The sequence below is a fragment of the Rhinichthys klamathensis genome, unplaced genomic scaffold (genome assembly GCF_029890125.1).
Source record: "Rhinichthys klamathensis goyatoka isolate OS25496 unplaced genomic scaffold, OSU_Roscu_1.1 h1tg000417l_1, whole genome shotgun sequence".
NCBI classification, from domain to species: domain Eukaryota; kingdom Metazoa; phylum Chordata; class Actinopteri; order Cypriniformes; family Leuciscidae; genus Rhinichthys; species Rhinichthys klamathensis.
The window spans coordinates 356,287-381,797 of NW_026606915.1; the positions used below are offsets into that span (position 1 = coordinate 356,287).

At 40.1% G+C, this 25,511-nt stretch overlaps 1 protein-coding gene across 13 annotated transcripts in view; it reads right to left on the reverse strand.

Moving 5' to 3' along the window:
• The window catches only part of trpm3 (transient receptor potential cation channel, subfamily M, member 3), a 186,091-nt gene that overhangs the window by 61,526 nt on the left and 99,054 nt on the right, over positions 1-25,511 (reverse strand). For all 13 annotated transcript variants that reach the window (XM_056235212.1, XM_056235215.1, XM_056235208.1 and 10 more), the window contains exons 7-8: positions 11,687-11,861; positions 10,368-10,491 (exon numbers count right to left, since the gene is read on the reverse strand). In XM_056235212.1, coding sequence (XP_056091187.1) covers positions 10,368-10,491; positions 11,687-11,861 — 299 coding nt within the window. The remainder of the gene's footprint in view (positions 1-10,367; positions 10,492-11,686; positions 11,862-25,511) is intronic.

A 25,511-nucleotide genomic window follows, 5' to 3' on the forward strand; every position in this document is an offset into this window, starting at 1 on the left:
ACCCATCGAATGATTTCGATAAATCAATAAATCAGATATGTGTGCAAAGCTCAGCAGTGAGTTTATAAGTCCTCAATATTTGTCTGTTGGCAGACTTCTGTCCATAACCGGATTGAAGCGAGCGCACATTGTTCTGTACAGCTCAGATTTTTTTCATAGGTGCACATTGGATTGCATTTTCTAATCAGATGAATTTATGCAATAGCTTTGATGCAGTGAAGTGGAAAACTAGCTACTTGCCGAGGACAGTGCAGTATACTATATACTGGCTACTATTTTTTTTTTAAAAGCACAACACATTATGTAGAACACATAACAGTAGTATGCTACATTATTGTTGCATGTTCATTTCAAATGGCATCCAAATATAATCTTAGAGAAAACTGTAATTTTACATTTCTAATCAAATTTTGTAAAAATTTTGAACATGTGTAAATGAGCAGTTTTGTATTTCTCCATTGTTTTTAATTTGATTATGCTGTTCGCAATGCTTTATGGGATTGTAGTTCTTTCCCTCTCTAAAACCGTTAAGTACACTTGTACCTTCGTCTTTTTGTCAGATTTTCAATTATTTATTTTTTGCTTCAAATCAAGGTTTGTAGTGTTGTGATTCACCTTTTGTCTGATTGGCTTGGTTCATGGCTTATAACTCTTTAACGAAGACTATTTGAAAATCCCTATGGGACAAATGAATGAAAAAAATACTTCCCGAACCAGCGGCGCTGAAAAAGGCTGCACAGACCGATCGCTGTATGACAACAAAGTACAGCGACATGGCTCCATATGCCGCTTCAAGTCGAACACACTTATTTCCTATTCACTGACGCTCACGGCAACACTGCATATCAGACACAACTTATGTCAAATAACTCAGTTATTAAAAGAACGATGTAATGTTGTTCAATTATGTACATTAAGTAGTTCAAAAATAAAGATGTAATTAATTTCAAAAATCAATAACAGATGTAAAAGAAGCTTAAGAAATTTGATCCTATTTTACTTCTGCACCAGATTTTTTGCAGCAATGATTTTGCAACATATTTTCCATGGTCACACCTACCTATTTGCAACGCTCTTTTTATTCTGCGTTTCAGACAAGTGCGAGTTTGCGATACCTTTTTCCCTTTGCGCTTCATTTTTCTGTGCTTTTCACTTCATAGCACTTTTTTGACATGAGGGTGGAGTCAAGAAACAGGGGTGAGTTCAGCGGTCATGGTCATGCCTCCCTCCCTCCTTGTGCTCACACTTTTAGCATGACAACTTGCATGGTGTTGTTTTGTTAACTAAATGTTTATTAAAAGCATTTGCTTAAGTTAGAGATCATGTTACAGTGGTGTTTATTATGAGCCGTAGACTACTCGCTAACTTGAACTGTCTGAAAATACCCAGCACCTCTCTAAGTGCACACTTTTATAGCATTGTAATGTTTAGGGTTTCATTTTGTTAACTAAATGAGTATTAATACTGCCAAATTGTAATTGGCTATTTGTTTTTTTTTGTCTAATGGCGCTTTTCCACTACACAGTACCAGCTCGCCTCGGCTCAGCTGGACTCGACTCGCCTTTGTTTGGTTTTCCACTGTGTAAAAGTTGTACCTGTACCTGCTTTCGGGTACTTTTTTTCGTACCACCTCCGGCGAGGTTCTAAGCGAGCTGAGGCGATACTAAAATGTGACGTGAAAACAATGCCGACTGCTGATTGGTCAGAGAGAATCGTCACTATTCACTGCGTCATCATTGCACACGCCAGATGGAGTATCCAGAATAACCCCGCCATTTTTAAATAGTTTGGCCAGAGATATTACTAAACTTACTACTATTATTATGGCAACTCGGAAGAATATGCTGTGGTCAAACGAGGAGGTGCAGACATTCCTTTGTTTGGTTGCCGAAGAGAGGATCCAGCGAGAGCTTGATGGGGCAACGAGGAACGAAAGGCGTCGCTATGACGACCGGGTACTATTTGTGGCGGTACTTTCTGCAATGGAAAACGGAGTGAAAAGCGAGCCGAGTCGAGGCGAGCCAAGGCGAGTCGAGTCGAGCTGGTACTGGTAATGGAAAAGCGCCATTAGCTTTAAGGTAATATACAGGTAAATTATTAAAAAAACAATTTCAACTCAAATCATTATTTCAACAATATTTGTGTTTTTTTGTGTGTGTGGGTGAATAGTAAATAAGTGAAATGCTGTACATGAATATAATCCCTTTCAGGGTAATAGAAGACCCAAACATTATAAGCTGGGATGAGAGAGCAAATTTTGACATTGAAAAACATTTTCTACAATTAAGCAAGAGCTAGAACAATGGTGTTTCCTAGAATAGGAGATTAAAATGCTTTGGTGTGAGGGAAAACTAGCAGTGCTAACTCCTCTCTGAGCCCACGGAAACATGAAACACAAGGAATATTCTCTAGGACAACAGAATGGGGCTGATAAATAGACAGAGAGGCTGACAGTCTGATTAATTGAACCATCCTTCCCTTGGTTGGAGGATCAAATACCTCCACTGTAGGAAACAGATTACGAATGGAATTCAATCCTGAATGAGAGAGGGAATGCCTACTGCAGAGAAGTGCAAAAGACTGACATAATGTTTCTTTTATGTGTTAAGTGCCAATTAATCTCACACAGAACAGAAACACTGAATCCCTAAAAGGACCCTAATCTAATAAGGTTGTAATTAATTGTAGTTTGCTGCTGCCCCATCCAAATCTGGAGAGGTGTAGTCAGGTCATGTACTGAGAGGCAGGAGGCTAGAAGCACGTCCTGTTGAGGACTGGTTAAACATCTGTTCAGGTGCTTCAAAGGAACAGGGCTGATTTAAGACACCTCCCTACAGATCTCATTATTACCCCACTCTTGATTCATCACAGAACACAAGATCGCCTTAGTGTTATTCTCATATTTCAGCATTTTCTTATAAATACACTCACCTAAAGGATTATTTGGAACACCTGTTCAATTTCTCATTAATACAATTATCTAATCAACCAATCACATGGCAGTTGCTTCAATGCATTTAGGGGTGTGGTCCTGGTCAAGACAATCTCCTGAACTCCAAACTGAATGTCAGAATGGGAAAGAAAGGTGATTTAAGCAATTTTGAGCGTGGCATGGTTGTTGGTGCCAGACGGGGTGGTCTGAGTATTTCACAATCTGCTCAGTTACTGGGATTTTCACGCACAACCATTTCTAGGGTTTACAAAGAATTGTGTGAAAAGGGAAAAACATCCAGTATGCGGCAGTCCTGAGGGCGAAAATGCCTTGTTGATGCTAGCGGTCAGAGGAGAATGGGCCGACTGATTCAAGCTGATAGAAGAGCAACTTTGACTAAAATAACCACTCGTTACAACCGAGGTATGCAGCAAAGCATTTGTGAAGCCACAACACGCACAACCTTGAGGCGGATGGGCTACAACAGCAGAAGACCCCATCGGGTACCACTCATCTCCACTACAAATAGGAAAAATAGGCTACAATTTGCAAGAGCTCACCAAAATTGGACAGTTGAAGACTGGAAAAATCTTGCCTGGTCTGATGAGTCTCGATTTCTGTTGAGATATTCAGATGGTAGAGTCAGAATTTGGCGTAAACAGAATGAGAACATGGATCCATCATGCCTTGTTACCACTGTGCAGGCTGGTGGTGGTGGTGTAATGGTGTGGGGGATGTTTTCTTGGCACACTTTAGGCCCCTTAGTGCCAATTGGGCATTGTTTAAATGCCACGGCCTACCTGAGCATTGTTTCTGACCATGTCCATCCCTTTATGGCCACCATGTACCCATCCTCTGATGGCTACTTCCAGCAGGATAATGCACCATGTCACAAAGCTCGAATCATTTCAAATTGGTTTCTTGAACATGACAATGAGTTCACTGTACTAAAATGGCCCCCACAGTCACCAGATCTCAACCCAATAGAGCATCTTTGGGATGTGGTGGAAGGGGAGCTTCGTGCCCTGGATGTCCATCCCACAAATCTCCATCAACTGCAAGATGCTATCCTATCAATATGGGCCAACATTTCTAAAGAATGCTTTCAGCACCTTGTTGAATCAATGCCACGTAGAATTAAGGCAGTTCTGAAGGCGAAAGGGGGTCAAACAAAGTATTAGTATGGTGTTCCTAATAATCCTTTTGGTGAGTGTATGTTTGTAGGTTACCTCACAAATGTTACAGCACACACAATTGTTTTTATCATTGCAAGTTCCTCAAGGCATATTTTGCTCATTTGCACCCGTAATGCAATACATACTGTACACAAGAATGTATGGTTGCATCAGCATTAGCCTTCAAGCACATGTCATGATCAGTATGAGAGCTTATCAACTAGCAGCTTGGGGGCAAAAAACTGCCCTGTTAAGCATTTTTACACAACCCATCGAATGATTTCGATAAATCAATAAATCAGATATGTGTGCAAAGCTCAGCAGTGAGTTTATAAGTCCTCAATATTTGTCTGTTGGCAGACTTCTGTCCATAACCGGATTGAAGCGAGCGCACATTGTTCTGTACAGCTCAGATTTTTTTCATAGGTGCACATTGGATTGCATTTTCTAATCAGATGAATTTATGCAATAGCTTTGATGCAGTGAAGTGGAAAACTAGCTACTTGCCGAGGACAGTGCAGTATACTATATACTGGCTACTATTTTTTTTTAAAAAGCACAACACATTATGTAGAACACATAACAGTAGTATGCTACATTATTGTTGCATGTTCATTTCAAATGGCATCCAAATATAATCTTAGAGAAAACTGTAATTTTACATTTCTAATCAAATTTTGTAAAAATGTCTTAACATTTGCCAAGAATGTAAGATAAATTAATAAATTGGAAAAAGTGAGGTTAACACTAAGTTCCTGTTTATCCATCAAACTGGAAAATCAAGTATAGTTGCATTGCATTGTGGGAAACAGAATTACAAGCTGTCAGTTGTATAATGTGCACAGTATGTATATTTATAGAAGCCCATTTCCACCACATTAAAAAATAATCATAATTGACAGAAGTCGTAATATGTAACAATTTCAATTTATCTCATAATTTAACTTTTTGTCGTATCTTTTTTATCTCATAATTATGACTTAGCATGTCATAATTTGACTTTTTATCGCATAATTATGACTTGGTCTGTCAAAATTATTACAGCAAGACATCATTTACCCACAGCGGTAAATATATCTAAATACCCACAGCACCACAGTGACTAATGCCTGCCCTGGTGTGAAACCTGTCCGGGCACAACTCAGGAAAAGAGCACTCGAGAACCGGAGTGGAAGGAAGGTCCAGACTACAGAATCTTAAAAATGTGTGTGGGGAGGCCCAACCCGCAGCATCACAGACCGCTTGAAGGGAAACCCCAACAATAGAGCCTTTGAGGATGCGACACTCCTCGTAGAGTGTGACCTGATCAGCAAAGGCGAAGGCATGCTGTGTGCCTCATACGCTGTAGAGATTGCTTTGACAATCCATTTGCTGATGGTGTGGTTTGACACTTGGGGACCCCTTCTTGGGAGACCGAAGACACACTAATAGCTGGTCAGACTTTCTCCATGGGGAGGACCTATGCACATAGACCTCCAGAGCCGTAACCAGGCACACAAGGAGTCATCTCTTAATCCGCCAACACATGTGGAGGATGGAAGGCCTGGAGAACAATAGACCATGCCAAATTAGTCAGCTCTTTGGGCACATAACCCGGTCTAGGGTAGAGAATGGCTTTAGCTCTCTCAGGAGCAAACTTAAAACAGGAAGGAGAGATGGACAGGGCTTGTAAGTCCCCCACTCTCTAAGGGATGTTATTGGCAGTAAGAAAGCCACCATTAGTGTAAGGAACTTCTTTGACACAGACTCAGTGTGTTCGAGCCAAGTTGGAACCCTGGCATGAGCCGCAGCCCTCATCCTCAGAGCACAAGGAAACGAACAACCAAGTGGTGTCTCCCCAATGGTCCACCGCTTAAAGGGTCATGGACGGCAGCTATGGCCACCACGTTAACCTTAAGCGTGGATGGGGAAAGACCCCCAGAGAAATGATCTTGAAGGAAATCCAGCACTAAAGCCACTGGGCAGTTAACTGGATCCAACTGATGCTCTCAGCACCATAAAGTGAATACTCTTCACTGTAAGACGTACAGTTTCCTCGTGGAGGGGAGCTCTAGAGCTTAGGATGGTCTCAACAACCTCAGACTAAACCCTCAGAGCCTGGGTCAAGGGTTAAATATCAAACCCTGTGCTTGTGACAGAAGGTCCCTTCTGACTGGAATCTCCCATGGAGGGCCTGCTAGGAGTGCTATGAGGTCCAAGAACCAGACTCTGTCTGGTCAGAATGGAGCTACCAAGAGTAGACTGATCCCATCCTGGCGAACCCTCTCTGGAACTCCCGGGAGCAGTGCAATCGAGGTTGAAAGCATGGGGGAGCAATTGGGGGGAAAGCAAGGGATGCATGAGGGAGAACCACAGTGGACAGTGAGTTGTCTCTCGAGACGCAAATAGATCCACTTCAGCTTTCAGCCCCTGCCTCTACAGAATATCTACCCCTACATTCTGCTCTCCAGGAATATACATAGCTTTGGGTAACAACAGTTTGCCAAGCTGGGGGGGGGGGGGGGGGGGCATGCTCATTTTGGAATTGAGCCTGAGCCCCAGATGTCGAACCGCCATCTCTCCTGACTGGGCTAAGATCAACCAGTTGTCTATATAATTGAGAACATGAATGACCTGTCTCAGTGGAGTCTCAGAGGAGCCAGTGCTGGATCCACACATTTTGTGAAGGTGCGAGGGAATAGAGATGGGCCAAATGGAAGAAACTGATACTGGAACGCTTCGCCCACGAAATCAAACCTCAGGAACTGGATATATAGAAGTAGGGTCCTTTAGATCTATTGTGACAAACTAGTCCTCAGACTTGATTTGACTCACGGTCAAAGAAACCGTTAGCATATTAAGCCTGAATCTCCTGGATTCTGTACCCCTTTTCCTACCGTACACAGGACTCACTGAGATATATTTGATAGAAGCTTGCATGCTTCTATATAATTCCAGCCCAACACGATTTTCTACAGGCAAACTCCTTAGGGCCGCGACGATTTCAGGCGGGCACTGAGGTTTGCGTTCACTGAGAACTGGTGTGCCCTGAAACGCACGAGGCTCCGTGGAGGAGCATCAGGACTTCTTCCCCAAAGCCACCTTCGAAAGAATAACAATCCTCATGGAGGTCCTCATGCCATGGAGCAACCGATGGCTTGGGCCTTACCCTTAATGGCACGGAGAGGCAGGTCCGTGGCCCGATGCAGCTCTTAAATGTTGTCGGGGCCGACCCCCTCGCCCTCATCAAAGTCCTCATCTTAAGTCTGCTTGGTACGCCTGCATGCCATGGTATGCAAGGATGTACCAGCACAACTAGCCGGCATATATGACTTTGTCCACCAAACCGGAAGTTGTTCTGCATGGTTTGGTGGGCAGTGTCTGGGCTTTCAGGGATGTCGCAGTGTGAGGGGGAGATAAGATGCCAAAGTCTCTTCCACCCGCGGCATCATCTCATAGCTGTTCTCTTTCGAGCTCGTGATTGAAGTACATGTTTGTTGCTGGGCTCAATAAATGGGAAGTGTACGGCTTCTTCCACAATCTCAATGACTCAACGTGGAGATCGTGAAAGAATTGCAAACCCTAACGTTGAGGTTGTGCTCGGCTAGACAGAAAGAGTTCATCTTGTTTACTTATCCGTTTTGGTTCCTGCTTTTCTGGTAGCTACACGATGTTAAGTTTGGCCACAGCATGAGTCACATCCGCGACCAGCTCCTCGTAAGCGGGGGAGGAGGGTGGCGAGTCCTCGATCTCCCCCTACTCGATGCTGAGAGCTTCCAATTTCTCAGAACTAGAGCTCGAGCTCTCAATCGGGTGGAAGAAGGCCGAATGAGAGAGCTAGAACCTGCAGAGAAAGGGCCAAAGCAGTCTCCACCTCCTCTGCAAGCTCTACTACTTAACTCTACGACTTAAGACGCCGTGCAGCCTTGGGTCCCGAACCGTGAGGAATGCGAGCCTGGCCTACCTTGTCAAACAAAGGCAGATGGGAGCGGAGCGTCCTGAGCGGTAGCTGCTCACAGTGAGTATAGGCACCCCCCTGTAGAGCTGCCTGTGCATTCTCCGCTCCCACAAAATTTGTATGTCCCCACTCGTGATGACAGGGAGGCACACACTATTTGTACTGTCTTTCACTTGCCATATTTCTTTTATTTTTTTTAAACAAACAATGCCAAATAGACAAATGGGTACAACATTAAATGACAGTTTCACACACAGAGCCATTGCTGAAGAACAGAAGCTGATGCTGTTGTGTGCCGGCTTACCTTTGTAGCTTCCGTAGTGCCCTGTCACAACGCAATGCCAATCAGGATTGGACTAGTTTCACACATGCTTCAGACGCTGACGGCGTTCCCAACAGTGTTGTTATATGAGGCAGTCCCAATGCCATTGAAAGGGAACTTAGTATGTCATAACTACAATTTACATGATTTTTTCATATGTAGCGGGAATGGGCTTCCATAAATACAGTATGACATATTGCAGCAATAGTAAACATTGTATAACAGTAAGCTATTATGAACAAAGCTGCAATACTCGGGTACTCTGATTCTGTTTCATCTTCAAATTAAACTGCTAAGATACGATAATTACTCCATCTTCAAAGACTGCCAAAGGCACCTCCAATACTCATTCACTCTAGCTTCCTAATCACAATTGTAAATTGTAAGCAGTTTTTCCAGTCATCAAGCATGGAAATTTTCCCATTGGCTTGTCCTTAGTGGAAAGTACAGCAATAAGGGATTAAAAGAGGAGATCAAGCACTGAGCTGAACTGTGTGCATGTATGATGAATGTGAGATGAGTGCATTGGACTAAAGTTCTCTAGGTCCCAAACACACATGGTGCACTCATCTGCTAGCACATTCGATGGGGAAGCGTACATGTTTGTGGGAGCAAGTAACAGATTATGATGTATGTGTGTTTATTTGGTATATTAGCAGTGGCATTTTGTTCTTGTACACTGGTTTAATGCCAATTCTACTTTTAAGTAACATTTTTAATTTGCTTCCCTTAGTTGCGTCTCAAAGGCTTTGTGATCACACTTTTGAGTCATCAATAAACAATATTCAAGTGGGTGGCATGTAAACTAAAGCCAATGTGCTATACTCCAAACTAGCTCTCACCTTCAACAAAACAGTTTGCATCTGAACACAATTGCATTTAAGCCAATACAGCTTACGTAAAAGTCATATGGTGTGTGGGTACGAAGATTCATATCTATGCTTGAGAAGGAAGGTCATCTTCATAATGAGGATTAACACATCTACAGCAACAGATCATACTTCACAGTGGAAATGCATGCACTAACAACACTGAAAACACAGTTATACAAATAATTAATAACAAAATAACATGGTGTGCACGTATACAAAATCACAAATACATAAACACGTGCACAGACAATGAGTGAAACCACTACAATGACTAAAAGAAGATTCAAATCATTATTAATAAAAGAACAAACACAAAAATCACTTTGAGGATGTATGATTTAATGACTGAAAACATAATCTGAATATACAAACACAACATAGAAATTTAAGTTGAACTACATTTACATTCAAAGACAACTAGAAACGTTTTGCATGCAAATCATGGTCTTGATTTACTTGATAGATAAAAAATATGGAAGCATGTTGAGATAAAAGTAGGATATGTTTCTCCTGGCGACACTGAAGTTGATTGTTAAAACTCTTTATTGAGGCATTTCAGGATGTTCTGGAAGTAATGGCTAACAGGGGAAGGATAAATGTGAAGTGTCTGAGAGCTTTTAAATGAGCTCACTGGAAAGTGCACTCTAATTGAAAAGTCATACAGATTATGGAGTCGTCAATCTGGTGAATAATTTAACAGAGGAGCAGTGGATTCAAATATATGTCAAGTTTTAGGTGATAGTATCGGTAGTACTTAATAGTTTTACTTTCTGTGCATCAGAGAGATAAAGAGAGAGTGTATGTGTGTGAGAAGCTAATATGAAGAGAGATGGTCTCAGGGCCTGAGGAAATGTACTTCATGTGGGCTGCAGAGGTAGTGACATTTATCAGCCCCAAGCTTAAGGGCCACTTTACACGCATCTCTGACTGTCTGATAGAATAACGGCATGCTGACATGGAGAGGAATGTGCAGCAGAAAAAACTCCTGGCTTTATTGCGAGTTCACTCTCATACAAAGAACTCAAAGATACAAAGTACAGCAAAAAGGCTCTAGAGGAATCTCTTTAAATCTGTCAGATCAGGGGGGTTTAATCATTAGGACTTTTACAGCCACACTGCACACACTCACCAGTTCTTTCTTCTTCATGCACTCCATCAGAACGATGAAGAGATGCTGGGCCTGTGTCCGACTGTATGTAAACGTCTTCTGAATGGTGACTAATAACTGGTCTCTCAGAGATTCGTTTATGATTCTAACATGTAGTCAGAGAGAAAGATGAGACTGTGATATCAGAGCAATTCATTTATGCAATGAAAATATTCCAACAGAGCGCAACAGTAGGGTTTCCGGAAGGAAAAATCCCATTAATTTTCTCCATAGACAAACCGCTTTTTAATGATAAAATATGACCCTTTCAAAAAAGACCCACCACAGCTCTCGTCACTGTGATTTCAACTTCACTTTTTGTTAACATTCAAATTATCTGTAAAGAACTACACTACCCATATTTAAATATTTTTCAGTAAATGATAGAAATTAATATTGTGAATAGAACAAAATCTAATTAATCATATAGGTTCCTGAGATTAATTGTGATTAATCATGGTAAGTACATTTAATTGCAATTAATCAATAATGCAATAACATAGCATTTTTTCCTGTTTAAATATTTTGCAGTAAATGAAAAATTAGGGCTGTGAATCGCCTAAAAATGTATTATATAAAAAACTATACAGGTTTCTCAGATTATTTGCAATTTATCATGTTAGGTACATTGAATCACAATTAATCTATGATGAGATAACATTACAATTTGTAATCATTAATATATGTATACAAAGAAATTGGCAAAAAAACATGAGCATAGCTTCAGAAAGTGAAATAAACATTAATTGTGTTAATTATTTTTAACACGCAAAAACAGTTCAACATAATTTGCAGAAATTTTATAAAAATGTATATTATTCTATAGTTATACTTCAACATATATTTTATACAATAGCTATGTCAATTGCTACTTTCTATATTATTATACTATTATTAAAACTACAATATTGCAAAAATATTCTATGAATATTTAAAAAATTTCCACCAGTTATGGACATTTGAAGAATACATAATTTGCAGTGCTTTATGAGATGAGTAGCCTATTCATTGTTAAAAAATCCAATAAAACCAAACGCACCTTGTCTTTATCTCCAATTCCAAATTCCTTTTTTTGCTTAAATTAAAGGGTGTAAGATTTGTGATTCATCTCATATCTGGTTGGCTTGGTTCATGTCTTACAAGTCCTTATGGAGAAAATTAATGGGAAAAATACTTCCGAAAAAAAGTGGGCATTTACTGACGCGCTCTATTCCGTGCTACAGTTCAATCATCATCTATATGTAAATTAATATTCATGCCTTATCGTACTGTTACAGTGGAGAGAGATAAACCTCACATACCCGCCTTCCTCTGAGTACTTGTGCCCAAAGGCCAGGATGTCAGAGGCCCGACCGCTGCCGTCACACACCACCACAGGCACTGGAGGAGTGTCTCTCAGGTACTCCAGTACGATAGAGATCACATTAGGACCCCCCTCCAATATCAAAGCCACCACTGGAACACCCTGTCCGATCCCTGCGGAGAAAGCAGAAACGTGAGTGAGAAAAGGGGGGGAAGTGTGCGACCGTGGGGGTGGCTGTTACAAGGAAAACCAATCAAAAAGATTAAAGGTGAAGGGTGCATTTTTTTCTCCTCTACTAGTTTTAATGTGCAAAGACAACTAAAGGTAAGCCATTCGTATAAAGTGTAAACACTGCGGACATGTGGTGCTTTGTCTGAGGAGTCTGTTATTTTAACGTCTGGCTTAACCAGTATTGTGTGTTTTGGGCAGCACTACCTATAATAAGCTATTTACAGGGAATTTATTAGTTTGAAGACAAGAAGAGTGGAAGGGTCAAAAGGGGTGCTGGGAGTGTTTGGAAAACAATCATTATTTTCAAAATTCCTTTTGTGGCACAGAAAAAATACACACTTCAACTTTAAAGGGACAGTTCAGCCAAAAATGTGAATTTTGTCAACATTTATTCACTATCATGACATTTCAAACCTGGGGCGAGTTTCCCGTACAATGACGTAACTCGCTGCTTCACTACCATAGTACGATGCATCGTTGAAGAAATCAAGTAGCTAGTGTTTCGTTCAACCACGTTGGATAAGAATGTCACTCACGTGGTGGAGTAATAACTTGAACCTGTTTGAGATCGAATTAATGCTAGATGTTTTGCTATAAATTACGGACATGGCATCTGAGGACTATTTCTCAGTTATCGTAGTTATTTTGCTTTATTTCCAGATTCAATCATAGGCTCGTTCTTACGTACTAGAGCAGGTACGCACATGCACACTCTTCAAAAACAGTGCTTTAAATCTTTTGACAAACTAAAATAAGTAAATGACATTGGTATTCATTCTAAATAAAAGATACAGATTGTACAGAATGTCAGCTTGCTTATTTTGCTCAAGATAAGGTTTTATTGAGTCCAAATGTCATGAAAACAAGAAACTATGCTTCTAACACAGGTCAAGAGCTGTCATTTGCGATGCTGCTTGCGAATGTTACTTGGAACTATGGTTTCGGGAAATTCAGACTCGTTGAACTATGCTGATAACGACGGAACTTGTGACCATAGTTGGCTAATGATGCTTTCGAGAAACGCACCCCTGTATGACTTTTCTGTGGAACACAAAAGATATATTGTGTACTGCTTTGTCCATAAAATGAAAGTCAGTGGGGTCCAAAACAAGACTGCTTTCCCTTGACTTTCACTGTGTAGACCAAAAAAGAAGACATTTGACAAAATATCTTCTTTTGTGTACCACAGGACAAAGAAAGTATGTAGGCCTATGTGGACATAAATTATGACAGAATTTTCATTTTGGGCAAACTATGCCTTTAGAGGGGTCATGAATTGAGAAATCAAATTTTCATTGATCTTTTGACATGTAAGAGGTCATTGTACTATAAAAGCCTGTAAGTTTCAGAACTCAGAAACTTCCTTGTTAGTCCAAAAACAACTTTTATTGAAACCAAGCTCCAAAGACGACTCCTTTTGGATTTGGTCACATTATGACGTAATAGTGTGACGAAGGACAGTCTCTGCAGAATCAGCTCAAAGCCTAGTTCTACGCAGGCCCGTCGGAACAGGACAGGCAAACCAAGCAATTGCTTGGGGCCCCGAGCTGGACTGGGGCCCCAAGACAACGACTGTTTAAGAATAAAATGCAACGACAAACTGAGAGCGCCCCTTTGATAGTCAATGCAGTAAAGTGCAATGACACTGTTATCGGAATCCCCCTCAAGGGGCCCCCCTCAGTAGTCGCTGACAGCAGCCAGCCAACCACGCGATCTCTGCTGCCGGCAAAATACAAACCTCCTCGGGAGTTATCATGAAGCGGAATTATGCTTCAGGAAGCCAGAAAAGAAAGAAGAGAAAGGAAGAGAAGGTTAAGAAAAATACCAGATAGTGGTAAAGTAATAAATTACACTGCATAAAAATAGCTCTACTTGTCTTGTACAAATGGTGTAATTTTGCAGCAGGTAACATTAGGCTAGCAAAAATATGTTTATGTTAGCTACCTGCCTGACGGCAAATGCTGCTTGTAACGAACAGTTAGTGCAATTTTTTTTTCGAACGGACGGAATATGGTTAACGTTACATACTGTAATATGTTTTTTAACGGGTTAAGGAGTTCCAGAATCACTGTTTATCGTATTTAATGACATGACATTGCTATAGCTGTTTTGATGAAAGTGGCATAGCATAACTATTCCACCGTGATAATCTATTTACCAATGGGGGTTAGGAAAACCACACAATAAATTCCGTGCATCAAACATTAGCTTGGGATGTTTTTAAGCATTGGTAGTGAAAGCAGCATCCCTTCCCTTCTAATATCAAAATATGGAAATGCTAACATATCTTTAAAGTCCCCATGAATTCAAAATTGACCATACTTACTTTGTTTGCCTAAATTGATCGTTTTGTGGTGAACAATTCACCCATGCAAGTCAATCCACACAAAAAAAAAATTTGGCTTCTGTAATCTTTAATCAAAATCTGAAATGTCCCCTCCCCTCTGCCTTGGAGGACCTTCCCTGATGACGTAGGTTTGACGGTTTGGGTGTCTGCTTAACATCCGTAACCACGCCCCTCCAACTGACAGTAGACAGGCTGAATGAAAACACCTACTTTTCTAGATCCAATCAGGTGCTAGTTGGAAAAAAAGCCACGCCCACTATTTTGCCTCATTTAGTATTCCGTTTCTCTCGGAAATACGTCACAACACTGGAGAAAAGTCGTTTGCAACTTCCGGTTCACGGGGACTTTAAGTTTTCTGTAACACTTTATAATAACAATCATTAATAGATGGTAAATTGTTATTTATTTAATATTTAGTTAATTGTCATTTAACTGTTAGCAAACAATCTTTTTACTTAATAAATAATTTGTAACCTTACCCATCTATAAACATTATTTAACCTGAAAAAGGCAGAGGAACATGATTTTTTCATAGCTTATGTCACTGTAATTTTTTATTTTTTTATGCACAGTATGCAACAGCAGTATTTGCACTGTAAACCTTTTTTATTCATATAAAGTGTTTGTGTGTGGGGTGTGGGGTGGGGGTTGGGGGGGGTCGGGGGGGCTTGGGAGGCCTCCATGTCCATTTTGCTTGGGGCCCCCAAATTCCTTCAAACGGCCCTGGTTCTACGTCATCATATCTTTGGCCCTGCCCACTGGCGCGTTAGTGAGAAGAGATGGAGAGAAGAGAGATACAAGATAACCGGACTAGAAATAACATTATCATCCAAAGGATCCTAAAGCAAAGAAAGTGGTTATTTATTTTAAACTATCTGATATCTGAATTACTTAGTAGAGCATGATTTGTTTGTTTGGTACATTTCACTGTTGATTCTTTGGTGAATCAGACACAGTTTCGGTGCAGGCTTTGCAAACAGACTTTTACTGCAAGATATGAACCGGACTGTAACGCCAAAACATGTAAATTACATGTAACATGTAACCGTGTTAATTCTAATGCCTAATCTGTGATCAGTGATTGATTGCTGATATGTAATGATTCATGACCAGCCAGACGTTCTTTGTCTCAAAATAGTTTATTGTAATAATTATTTAAATTGTGATTAAATTATATACAGAAAGTGATAAAAGAACCCTCCCTTTATAATCACGGAAGCTGTCAATCACACAAAGCAAGTTTATCAGTGACTGAGTTCTGGACTTTGGCCAAAACTCCCGTTATAATGTACACTGCATAATGAATCTCTTATTTACATCGTGTTTGCACTGTTAGTTATGATGAAAGCATTCGTGAGAGTATAGAAATCAAGTCACTGCATTCATCTGCTCAATGCCCATAGTTGCGAGCTTTCATGCAAAAATAATGCTATAAGCAACACTTTTCATGATTAGTTAATCTCGACAGCTGTAATAGTAAAAACGTAGTAAAAGTTTTCGAGAGTTCCACATGTGGAAGATGTTAGCCAATCACAGAAGTGGGCGTTCACATTGACGTCTCACAGCAGACACGCCCCTTTCAACAGAGCGATCAAAGCAGAGGCATAAAATCAGGGACGAACATGCCCTTTTATTTCTAAATTATGACCATTTTTTATGTAAAAATCATACTAACATTATATGACTGAGTGTTATGACTGACCCTTCAAACATCCTCATAATAACCCAATTGTGTCTGTCAACTGAGACATAGAGAGAGAGAGAGAAAGTGTTTCCTTTTTCTAACTTTTATCTGGAGAATTCAAGTGCAGCATCCATATGTACTGAATTTGATGTCCAATAAATTCCATTCCGTTTCATAACCAATTTGATTCTAACTATAATTTGATTATGATTCATTTGGGTATATGTCAGTTATAATGTCCATTTTGCTTACAAATGAAAGAAATTCTACCACTGCTGATGCTTTAATGATAAAGGGAAGTGTTTCAGACTGATTCAAATTGGTACCTTGTCCTTTTTATAACTATTCATTGAAAGAATCACACATTAGAATTAGCTACACTCATCATGCTGTGTTTTTAACCCTCTAAAATTGGATTTCACTGGTCATGTCATGTTTGCGTGCAGCGGACAACTTAATTCAACTTTAAAGCACATTGAAATGTAACATTTCGTTTGCTGTGAAATTACACACTTGGTGCACAATCAGATCATTTCTACATTCATTAATCAGCTGCAATTAACCGCTCTTGATTTAAATAACAGGTGTGCGTGCAGTGGGAGAGGACCTGTGCGAGATCAGGTGAACAGAACATAGACAGATCAGTTCTCCTCCTGCACTCTGACTCTTTCCAACAATTTGATGAGTACAAGTTATGATGTTGTGCCTATAATTCAAAAGGCATGTTGCAGCTAGATCTTCACTTAAATTATGCAACGTGAGATAAAGAAAGATGGAAGGAGGAAAAGAAGAGCAAGGGAGAGACAGACAGAGAGGTACACCAGATCCACATGTGCTGTCATCATTGTGCCTAAAATGGGTACGGTTACATAAAGTAATCTCTATTTTTAGCAGCACACTGACTTCAAAAGCAACTGCTCAGCTGGTAAAGGAATCAGAAACAGTGGGGTTTACTTCTTCATTCAACACCTCTTCTTCCCACTGTTATCGCTCTGTGTCTCTTGTTTTCTCTCTCTATCATTTACTGTTTTATTGAGGTGATATTTATTGATCAGCGAGTCCTTCTGCCATGATGTTTGTGGGCTTACAGAAATGCTTTTATTACCCTCCACACACTAACTCACACACATACATGGCACTTCGCTCCACTCTGTCTAGACTAGCTCTTATGTTACAACAGGACATGATATATATTATTCATCTGGCATAATTTTTATGTTCTCAAAAAGGTAAAAGCCATGGGCAAAATTAGGATATTATAAGTGTTTGATTTCTTTCATAATATTTTAATACATTTTAAAACAATTGCATAAGTTCTACCATTCCCTATGGCATTTTAAACCATGAATGTATGCATTTATGGCATTTTGATGCTAGCAACCAAATACCAACTAGTATTAATATAATATTCCTGCTGTTTCTTATAGTATTTGTAAAATAATAATATAATAAACAAGCCTATAGTAAATAATACTGTAATATAATTTAAAAGAAACAGAGATTCATCTAACAATTTGTTAAATTTAAATTTTTTCTAAATTCAGTTTTTTAGCCCCACCCACATCAATCTCTATCTGAATAGAGATACATAAACTTAATTCAGCAACAAATACATACAATGTCTTTAATAGCACAGCCCTGATATTTAGTTACTCGTTGTCCAAGGAAATCTTGCTGATTAATCTAGTTAAAAAGCGTGGTGTCACACTTGGTTGCAATAGATGAGAAAGGATATATTCGCAGCAGTATTGAATTTATTAACAGAACTGAAAACGCTAAGAACACTATGGAACATAACACACGATGCAGAAAGGCTGAACAAAGGAAACTGAGGACTTAAATAGAGGTAAACAAGCAGCAGGTGAACTTAGTTTCATTGTATGTGCCAGTTATTCATTAATTAAGTCAACATACAAATGCAGAAAACAATGAGGACTGCGCCACAGATGGTTCAGGTGACCAAGGCGGAGCAGCAGTGACGAAACATTCAAGGTCGAGCCAGGGTGCCAGAGGACTGAGGCTGAGCCAGTGGGACTGAGGACCAATGTGGAGCCCGGCAGAGCCGGAGGGAATAATTGCAGCTTAAGGCCCAGAAGTCCATGGCGCAGGCAGAACAACGTCTGACAAAGGTGGAGCCGGAGGGATGAGGGAGCCTGTTGAAGCAGTAAGGATGATGGTCCCAGGTGGAGCCAACAGGTTGACTAGCCAAGATACAGTGACGGGCTCGGCTGCTGGAGGCGGAACTAGGGGAGCCTCTTGCCAAGGTGGAGCTGGTGACCAGATCTAAGGCTGATCCGGATTGCTTGGTGGATCCAATAGAGGAGCTGAGGGACTGAAGGGAGCCAGCGTAGTGGGAGCCGAAGGACTGGCTGGCTTGGGCAGAGGAGAGGGAGAGAGAGGCGGGAGAGGGAGGCTGGGTGGGAGCATCGTTAATGACATGGTGCTGGAAGATGACACAGGCTTGGTGCTGAGCGGAATCAGTGGCAATGAAGAAGACATGGGCTGCATCTGAAATTGCATACTTCCCTACTATATAGTAGGTGAAAAACAGTACGTGACAATAGTAGTATGTTCGAATTCACAGTACTCATTAAAGAGTAGGCAAAAAGTACCCGGATGACCTATTACTTCTGGCGAGATTCTGAAGTGTGCATACAATGGACACTTTACTATCCCAAGAGGCCACGGGAGAGGATTTGTGAATGGCAGTGAAGCAACGTAACTGACGCTGGTAGGTCACATGATAATGACAGCATGGCGAATATAGCGAGGCCAGATTACATTCATACTACACACACACACACACACACACACACACACACTCTCATACTAAATAGAATGTACTTTTTTTTAGTGATCATGAAGTAATTACTTATTCAAAATAAGTACCTACACAAGAGAGTATGCGATTTCAGATGCAGTGGAGACGGGAGACTCAGGGAAATATCTACTTCCAGATCCTCAATCATCTGCTGAGACCAGCTGCACCTCACCCTTAATGGCGGGAATGTAGGCGGGACTTTCTTCCATGCCCTTGTACTCCACAAACAACCCCATGGCAATTGACGATATTAACGGCTCACACACCTGGTCAGACTCACTGTGGAGTGATGGTCGGCTAAATTATCTGGCTCTTTCATCACGACAGGCTTGGGCTCTCCGAAACAACTGGCTGGGATCTGGGTCTGGCGTGGTGATGGGTGTGAGGTGGGGCTGGACAATAGGGATGGCCTCCTCTTCTGCTTCTCCCACTGTAAAAGAGGACCCATCCAACCACAGGGTGATGTGAATATACTGTGCCAAGGTCCGGCAGATATCCCCTTTTGGCATCAGTAATCTAATGTCATTGTCCAGCCTGCACCTGAAACCCTCCATCAGAGCGAGGTCGTTACAAGATGCAAGCTGGTAGACGTTGGTAAAATCCTCCACATAGTCCTCAATGTCTCTGCCACCTTGAAAAATAAAATTTACAGCCCTTTCAGGGCCGTGAAAATTTCCTGCTGGGGCTTTTTTTACAGCAGCTATATCCATATTTTAGGGTCCGTTCTTCTGTCACACTTTGCAATAAAGATGAGAAAAAGTATATTCACAGCAGTACTGAATTTATTAACAGAACTGAAAACACTAAGAACACTAGAACAACCTCAATACACCAGACATAGAACGGACAACTGAACAAAGGTAACTGAGGACTTAAATACACAGGGGTAAACAAGGAAACTAAATCAGCAACAGGTGAACTTGATTAGTGAATAACTGGCACACAAAAGGAAATTAGGTCAACATGCAAATGGAGAGAACTGAAAAACAACAAAACATAATCCTGACACCTGGGGCCTGTACCATGAAGGTAGCTGAACAAACTCGGAGTTACAGGATTAGTTTTGAGTTGACAAAACCAAACCGATGCAATCAGGCTTTATTGGTACCATGACGCAGCTCATCAACTTTCTCTGTCAACTCAGGCTTTGATCTTAAGCTATGATTACTCCACGAGCGCGTGCACATACCAAAGTGACGTTGGCACCGAACAACCAATCGCGTTCTATATGGATAGAGCGAGAGCGTTTTTTTTCTTTCCGCGGAGGAGCAAGAGATAATCATTCAGATTTACGATGAATTTAAATATGTATTACAAGCTCGAAAGAATACGGTCTCTGCTGCCAAAGCAAGAGAAGACTGTTGGAGAAAGATTGCTGATTGTGTTAATGTGTAAGCTAAATAAATACGTTCTTTATTCATGTAAAATGATGTATATATAGGCTATGAATGTATGTGTGTGTGAAATATAGCCTATATTTTTATAATATATAAAAAAATGTGCATGTATATACTAATAAAGATTTATATTCATTGATTTTTAGATGCAACTCCAAACGTTCTTGGCAGCTGATAAAGACAAAATATAAAAATATAATTCAAAGTAGCCTAGTAAGTATTTACACACAACCTTTTATTATTTTTTTATTAACACTTGTTTGAGGCAAACCGAAAAAAGAGTGAAATTCAGAAAACCAGTGGAGGGCCACTCCTCCAGAATACACTGAGTTGGCTCTGATAGGAATAAGGGACGGCCGATTATGGATGGGATCACAGGTGCTGTAAAATCTCACCCTGGTGCTGGCTCCTCCAAGCAAGTATCACTAGGTATGTGTGCGATACATTACTATTTTAAGTTTTAAATATGGCTGACTGTATGTTCTGCAGTAGAGGGAAATGCAGTGTCCCTGTTGAAGCCAGCACACACACAGTCTCCCACACAGAGGTCAGAACACCAGAAACATATTGGCCTACTTTTATTTATCATGGAGGAGGAAATGATGAAGACACTCTGTCTGTGTTCTGGGACAGTTGCTGAGGTGAATGCACTGGGCTTTTTATTAAGGCAAACATTTGAATGTGTGGCATAAAACAGGGACTGGCCCAAGTTACACATCTCTTTTATTGTAGGATTTTTCACAACCTGTCCCAGAAACTGAAGCCTCTACCTCAACAGGCTTCAAAAGAAATGTGAACAAGGTAAGGATTTAAAACCCTTGACATATATAACAGGTGTTTGTCAAGGAACTTTCAAGGAACTTTTTGTGAGTTGATTAGCCTCCCAAAAACTTGTAATGATCATGTTTGTGGTGGAATTATGTTTCAGGTGGAAACAGACTCAGTCAGGAGTATGTACACTAAAGGAGTAAGCCTATGGAGCTAGACTGCACACTAAAGGAGCCTGACTGTGAGCTGAGTAGGCTCCACATTTAAAAAATAAATGCAACAGCTAGATTAAACTGATCTCAGCATGTGAACTTATTTAACCAAGTAACACTTTAGCATGAATATTTATTAATGCAACTTTCTATTGCTTTCTTTCTCCCCCCATCCCATAAAACCAATAAAACAGTTTGAGACCTATCTGCAGTTTCAATGTGCTTTTATTAAGTGTAATATTGTATGGTGATTGCAACTACATTTGCACCAGGTGGGTGGTCAAGTGTGTTCGGGTCAGTTTCATCGGGGAGAAGCTTTCTGTGGTGGTTCTGGCTCCTTTCTATGGTGGCTATATTGTGCAGAATGGCACATGCAGACACTGTGATGCCCACTCTGGTGACTCTTAAGCGCCGAAGACAGTTGAAACGTGCCTTTAGGATGCCAAAGATCATCTCTAACTTTTCCTATGGTTTTACTGACACATGAGGGTCATGATAGGGGGTTATTGTGTAGGTTTTGCTGTCCCAATTCAAATTAACAGTGTTTTGTACTGTACCAAATTTAACTAGCTTTCCTCAAAGCGCTGACACAACATACTCACGGAAAGTAGATTGTTATCTGTTAATTTTACTATTAATTTAAAGATTCATCTCACAGAAAATAATAATTTCACATGTTCACATAATCTCTACCTGAACATTAAGGCTGTGAAAAGACTTTCTATTAACATAATCTGCCTCATGTTCTCCTAGAGAAGTGGAGATTGCAACATGTGTGCAGACTATTGCTCCAATGACTCTATAGGGAATCCTATCATAAGATTAACCGAATAAAAAATTAAAAAAGATTTAAAATAATGCTTAACATGTACTGTATTGTATAGTACATTTGTGAAATTTGCTTTTTGAAAGAAAAAAAAACGTGATGTCACCCTGTCAATATATCTTACCGGCAATTTTATAAAAACCCTCTCTTATATGGACATGGTCAATAAATGTCTGGGGAACACTATTAAACTATTAATGTACTCCTGCAGAGCGAGGACCACCTTGCGAATGGTTCGACAAACCGTGTTTTCCCCTAGATTCTGTGCATCACCGATCGTGCAAGTATGTAGGCTACCACTTGCAAAAAAAAAACCGCAACGCAATACCATTTGTGGTACAGTAAGTACATGAATTCGACGTGTTAAATTATTTATGTGCGGCTCAAGAAGTTCGCAAAGATAAGATATTCCTTCCGCGAAAATCTGTATCTTTCATACAAGTAACTATCAGGAAAGGCAAGGGGATTTTGTCCGGCTAAAAACTCTTTCTCTACGATGTGCTCGTCTAAAAATTTGCGCCAACGCATTCTCATCCCAAAGCGTAATATATTGACTCTTTTGACAAAGCGTCTATATCCAACGCACATGGCACCCTTTAGCGTCAATATAACACGCTTCGGTTTTGGGTAGGTTTAGGTCTGGGGTAGTGTTAGGGTTAGACCACTAGGAGGCGCCATATATCTGCGTCTCATATGACGCTAAAGGGTGCCATGTGCGTTGGATATAGACGCTTTGTCAAAAGAGTCAATATATTACGCTTTGGGATGAGAACGGGCTGTTTGCGCTGAGATGTCCACAGGATTTGAAAGAAAAGGTAAAGCCATTGCAACAAACACTGGGAATTAGTTACGTCACCTATATGTTTCTTTGCTCACAGCTGATTGGTCAAACTTCAGTCTGAGATCTCAAATCCAGAACTTAACCTGCCCCGGAGCAGGTTAGCCGTGCAGCGTAAGATACCATGGCAACGAACACCGATTAAAGCCGAGCTACTTTCATAGTACCTAAAACCCAGGGTTGGCGGAAACTAAGCTGAAACATAGCTGGCTAGCCACCTAAACCGGCTTCATGGTACAGGCCCCTGGTGGGAACACCAACAAACAAAATATAACATACTGGACTTTTTCAGCAGAGATACACAGTAACCACAGGCACTGTAGCAGATGTTAAAAGAAGTTCTTTGGGGGAAAGTAATGTGGTTTTCAATTTGGATGTGAAGAGCAATAAAACATGCTTTCACAAATCTCAGAGAGAAAGAGAGAGAGACCAATCAGATAAGAAAATTAAAAGATTAAAAAAGCCGACGAGTGTTTTCTTGTGCTATTGTATTATGTCATCCAAACCTAACCTTTTCTTTCCAACAAGCCTCAGTAGATTTCAAATAGACTTTGAAAAGAATCTGGGTGGGCAGGGTGTTTGTTTGTCAGTGTTTGTTCTAACGGCCGAAATCTTCAGCTGCCAACTACATCAGTGGCCAGAGAAAGTAAACAACTGAAAGAAAAGTTGTTTTTGAATCTCAGTACAGTCATTTGCCATTTAATCAGAGAATGTCAGACGTGTGTACCCAACAGCAAGTCAAATGACATCTGATCTCTTCTATTAACAACATCAAAAACCTCACCATCGCTTTATTTTCTATAGCAGTTCATCTATCATCAAAAGGAAGAAATAATTATCAAGTCTGTTATCTCTCATTAAGATCAGATCCATTCGCAAGCATGATGATGATGATGAAGCTAGAAATAACTTGAGGGTTATAGTAGTTAAACACAAACAAAACAACACAAGAGACTGTATACAAGTTGTTCAGTTTCATAAACTGTGGCATTCTGTGCTGATCCCCCGCCAAGCACTTGATGGTCCCCCTGCCATGTTTCAAACACCCACAGTGATACGTCCTGTGCCTCCAGCGAACTTCATAACCTCTTCACATTTACCAATTGACCTACGGCACCACCACAAGAGAACGGCAAGCCCAGCATTAATAGAACACAAGCCCCTGTGCTCTGGAAGAGGAGGCTGTGGGGTGCTACTGAGACAGGGACGGGTTGATTTGTATGCCCCCCTGCCAAGCATGTAGATGGAAGATGAATCTCATGATGAATGGGCAGTTCGTTCTGTGTCACTCTCAATCTATTTCATTTACACCTTGTGTGAACAGTCCTATCCCCTGCCTGGGACTGACAATGGGGTTTATTTATTTATTCAAGAGATTAAAAACAAGAGCTAGACACAAGATCCATGTCCAAAACTGGTATAATGAGTTTTTGTGAATATAACTGCCAAACAAACAATGATCAAGAACTGAAAGTGAGGAAGAAAACATGTACTATTCATTTGGTTCTGATTTTGATTTGATCCAGAGTTTTCTATCCTTCCACACCTCCAATAACTGCAAACACTCACAAGTCTACTAGACCCTACATCATCATAGTCCTTACAGTTAAGTACATAAAATGTCACGCAGAGTATAATAAACCATCCAAAAATGTTACTCACCCTCATGTTACACATGTTGAATAATGACTTGCATGTCGATTTGTTTGTCGCACAACTGAATTTTCAGTGTCACACGTCCTTCAGAAATCATTCTAATATGCTGATTTGGTACTCTAGTAAAATATCTTATTATTGTGATTATTTTCAGTGTTGGAAACAGTTGTGCTTTTTTCATGATTCTTTGAGGAATAGAACATTCAGTGAACAGCATTTTTTTTAAAGAAATATTTTTTTTTTACATTATAAATGTCTTTAGAATCAGAATAAAAATATTAATTTCTTAAAAAAATCTTACTGACCCCAAACTTTTGTCATTTGGACCAAATCCTTTCTCCTTTTTGTGGCTTGACACCCCGCTAGTCACTATGGACTGTTGTTACGGAAAAGATTTGTTAAAATGAAGATTTTTTTAAAATGTCTCCTCGTGTTCAGTGAAAAAAGACTGAGTTTGGAACAATATGTGGGTGATTACTGACTGTTCCTTTAATTCCTGATAAATATTTAAAGGAATAATCTCGGTATATAAAAGTTTGTGGTATTGACAAACTGTATTTTCAATTCGTCCCTCAGCTGGAAAAACCATGTGTACAATGTAATACTAAGGTGAAAGAACACCCTGTGCACCAACAGAGCAGAAATGTGAGGCTTGTATTTTTGTAAAATCATTAACTTGAATAAATCAGTTAAAAAATATAATTTTATCAGTACTATATAATCATTTTGTGATGGGACTACTTTTCAATAGGGATAATTATATTAATTATAATTATAGTGGAATTATAAAGATGCCATGTAACTGCAAAGAAAAAGTTAGTAAGTGAATCCATCCCACTCATCCTAAAAGTGTAATGTTTAAGAGTTATTGTTATACTTTCGTAATATAGTTATATATTTTCTGTAGCCTATACTTGCCCTATAGGCTTCCATTATAAGCGCAGTAGCAACTGTCCATGCATTTTATTGATTTACAAAACTGAAGGGATTGGTCGAAAATATCTTCTGTGCAAATCTACAACAGTTATGGCATAAGCTTCCTT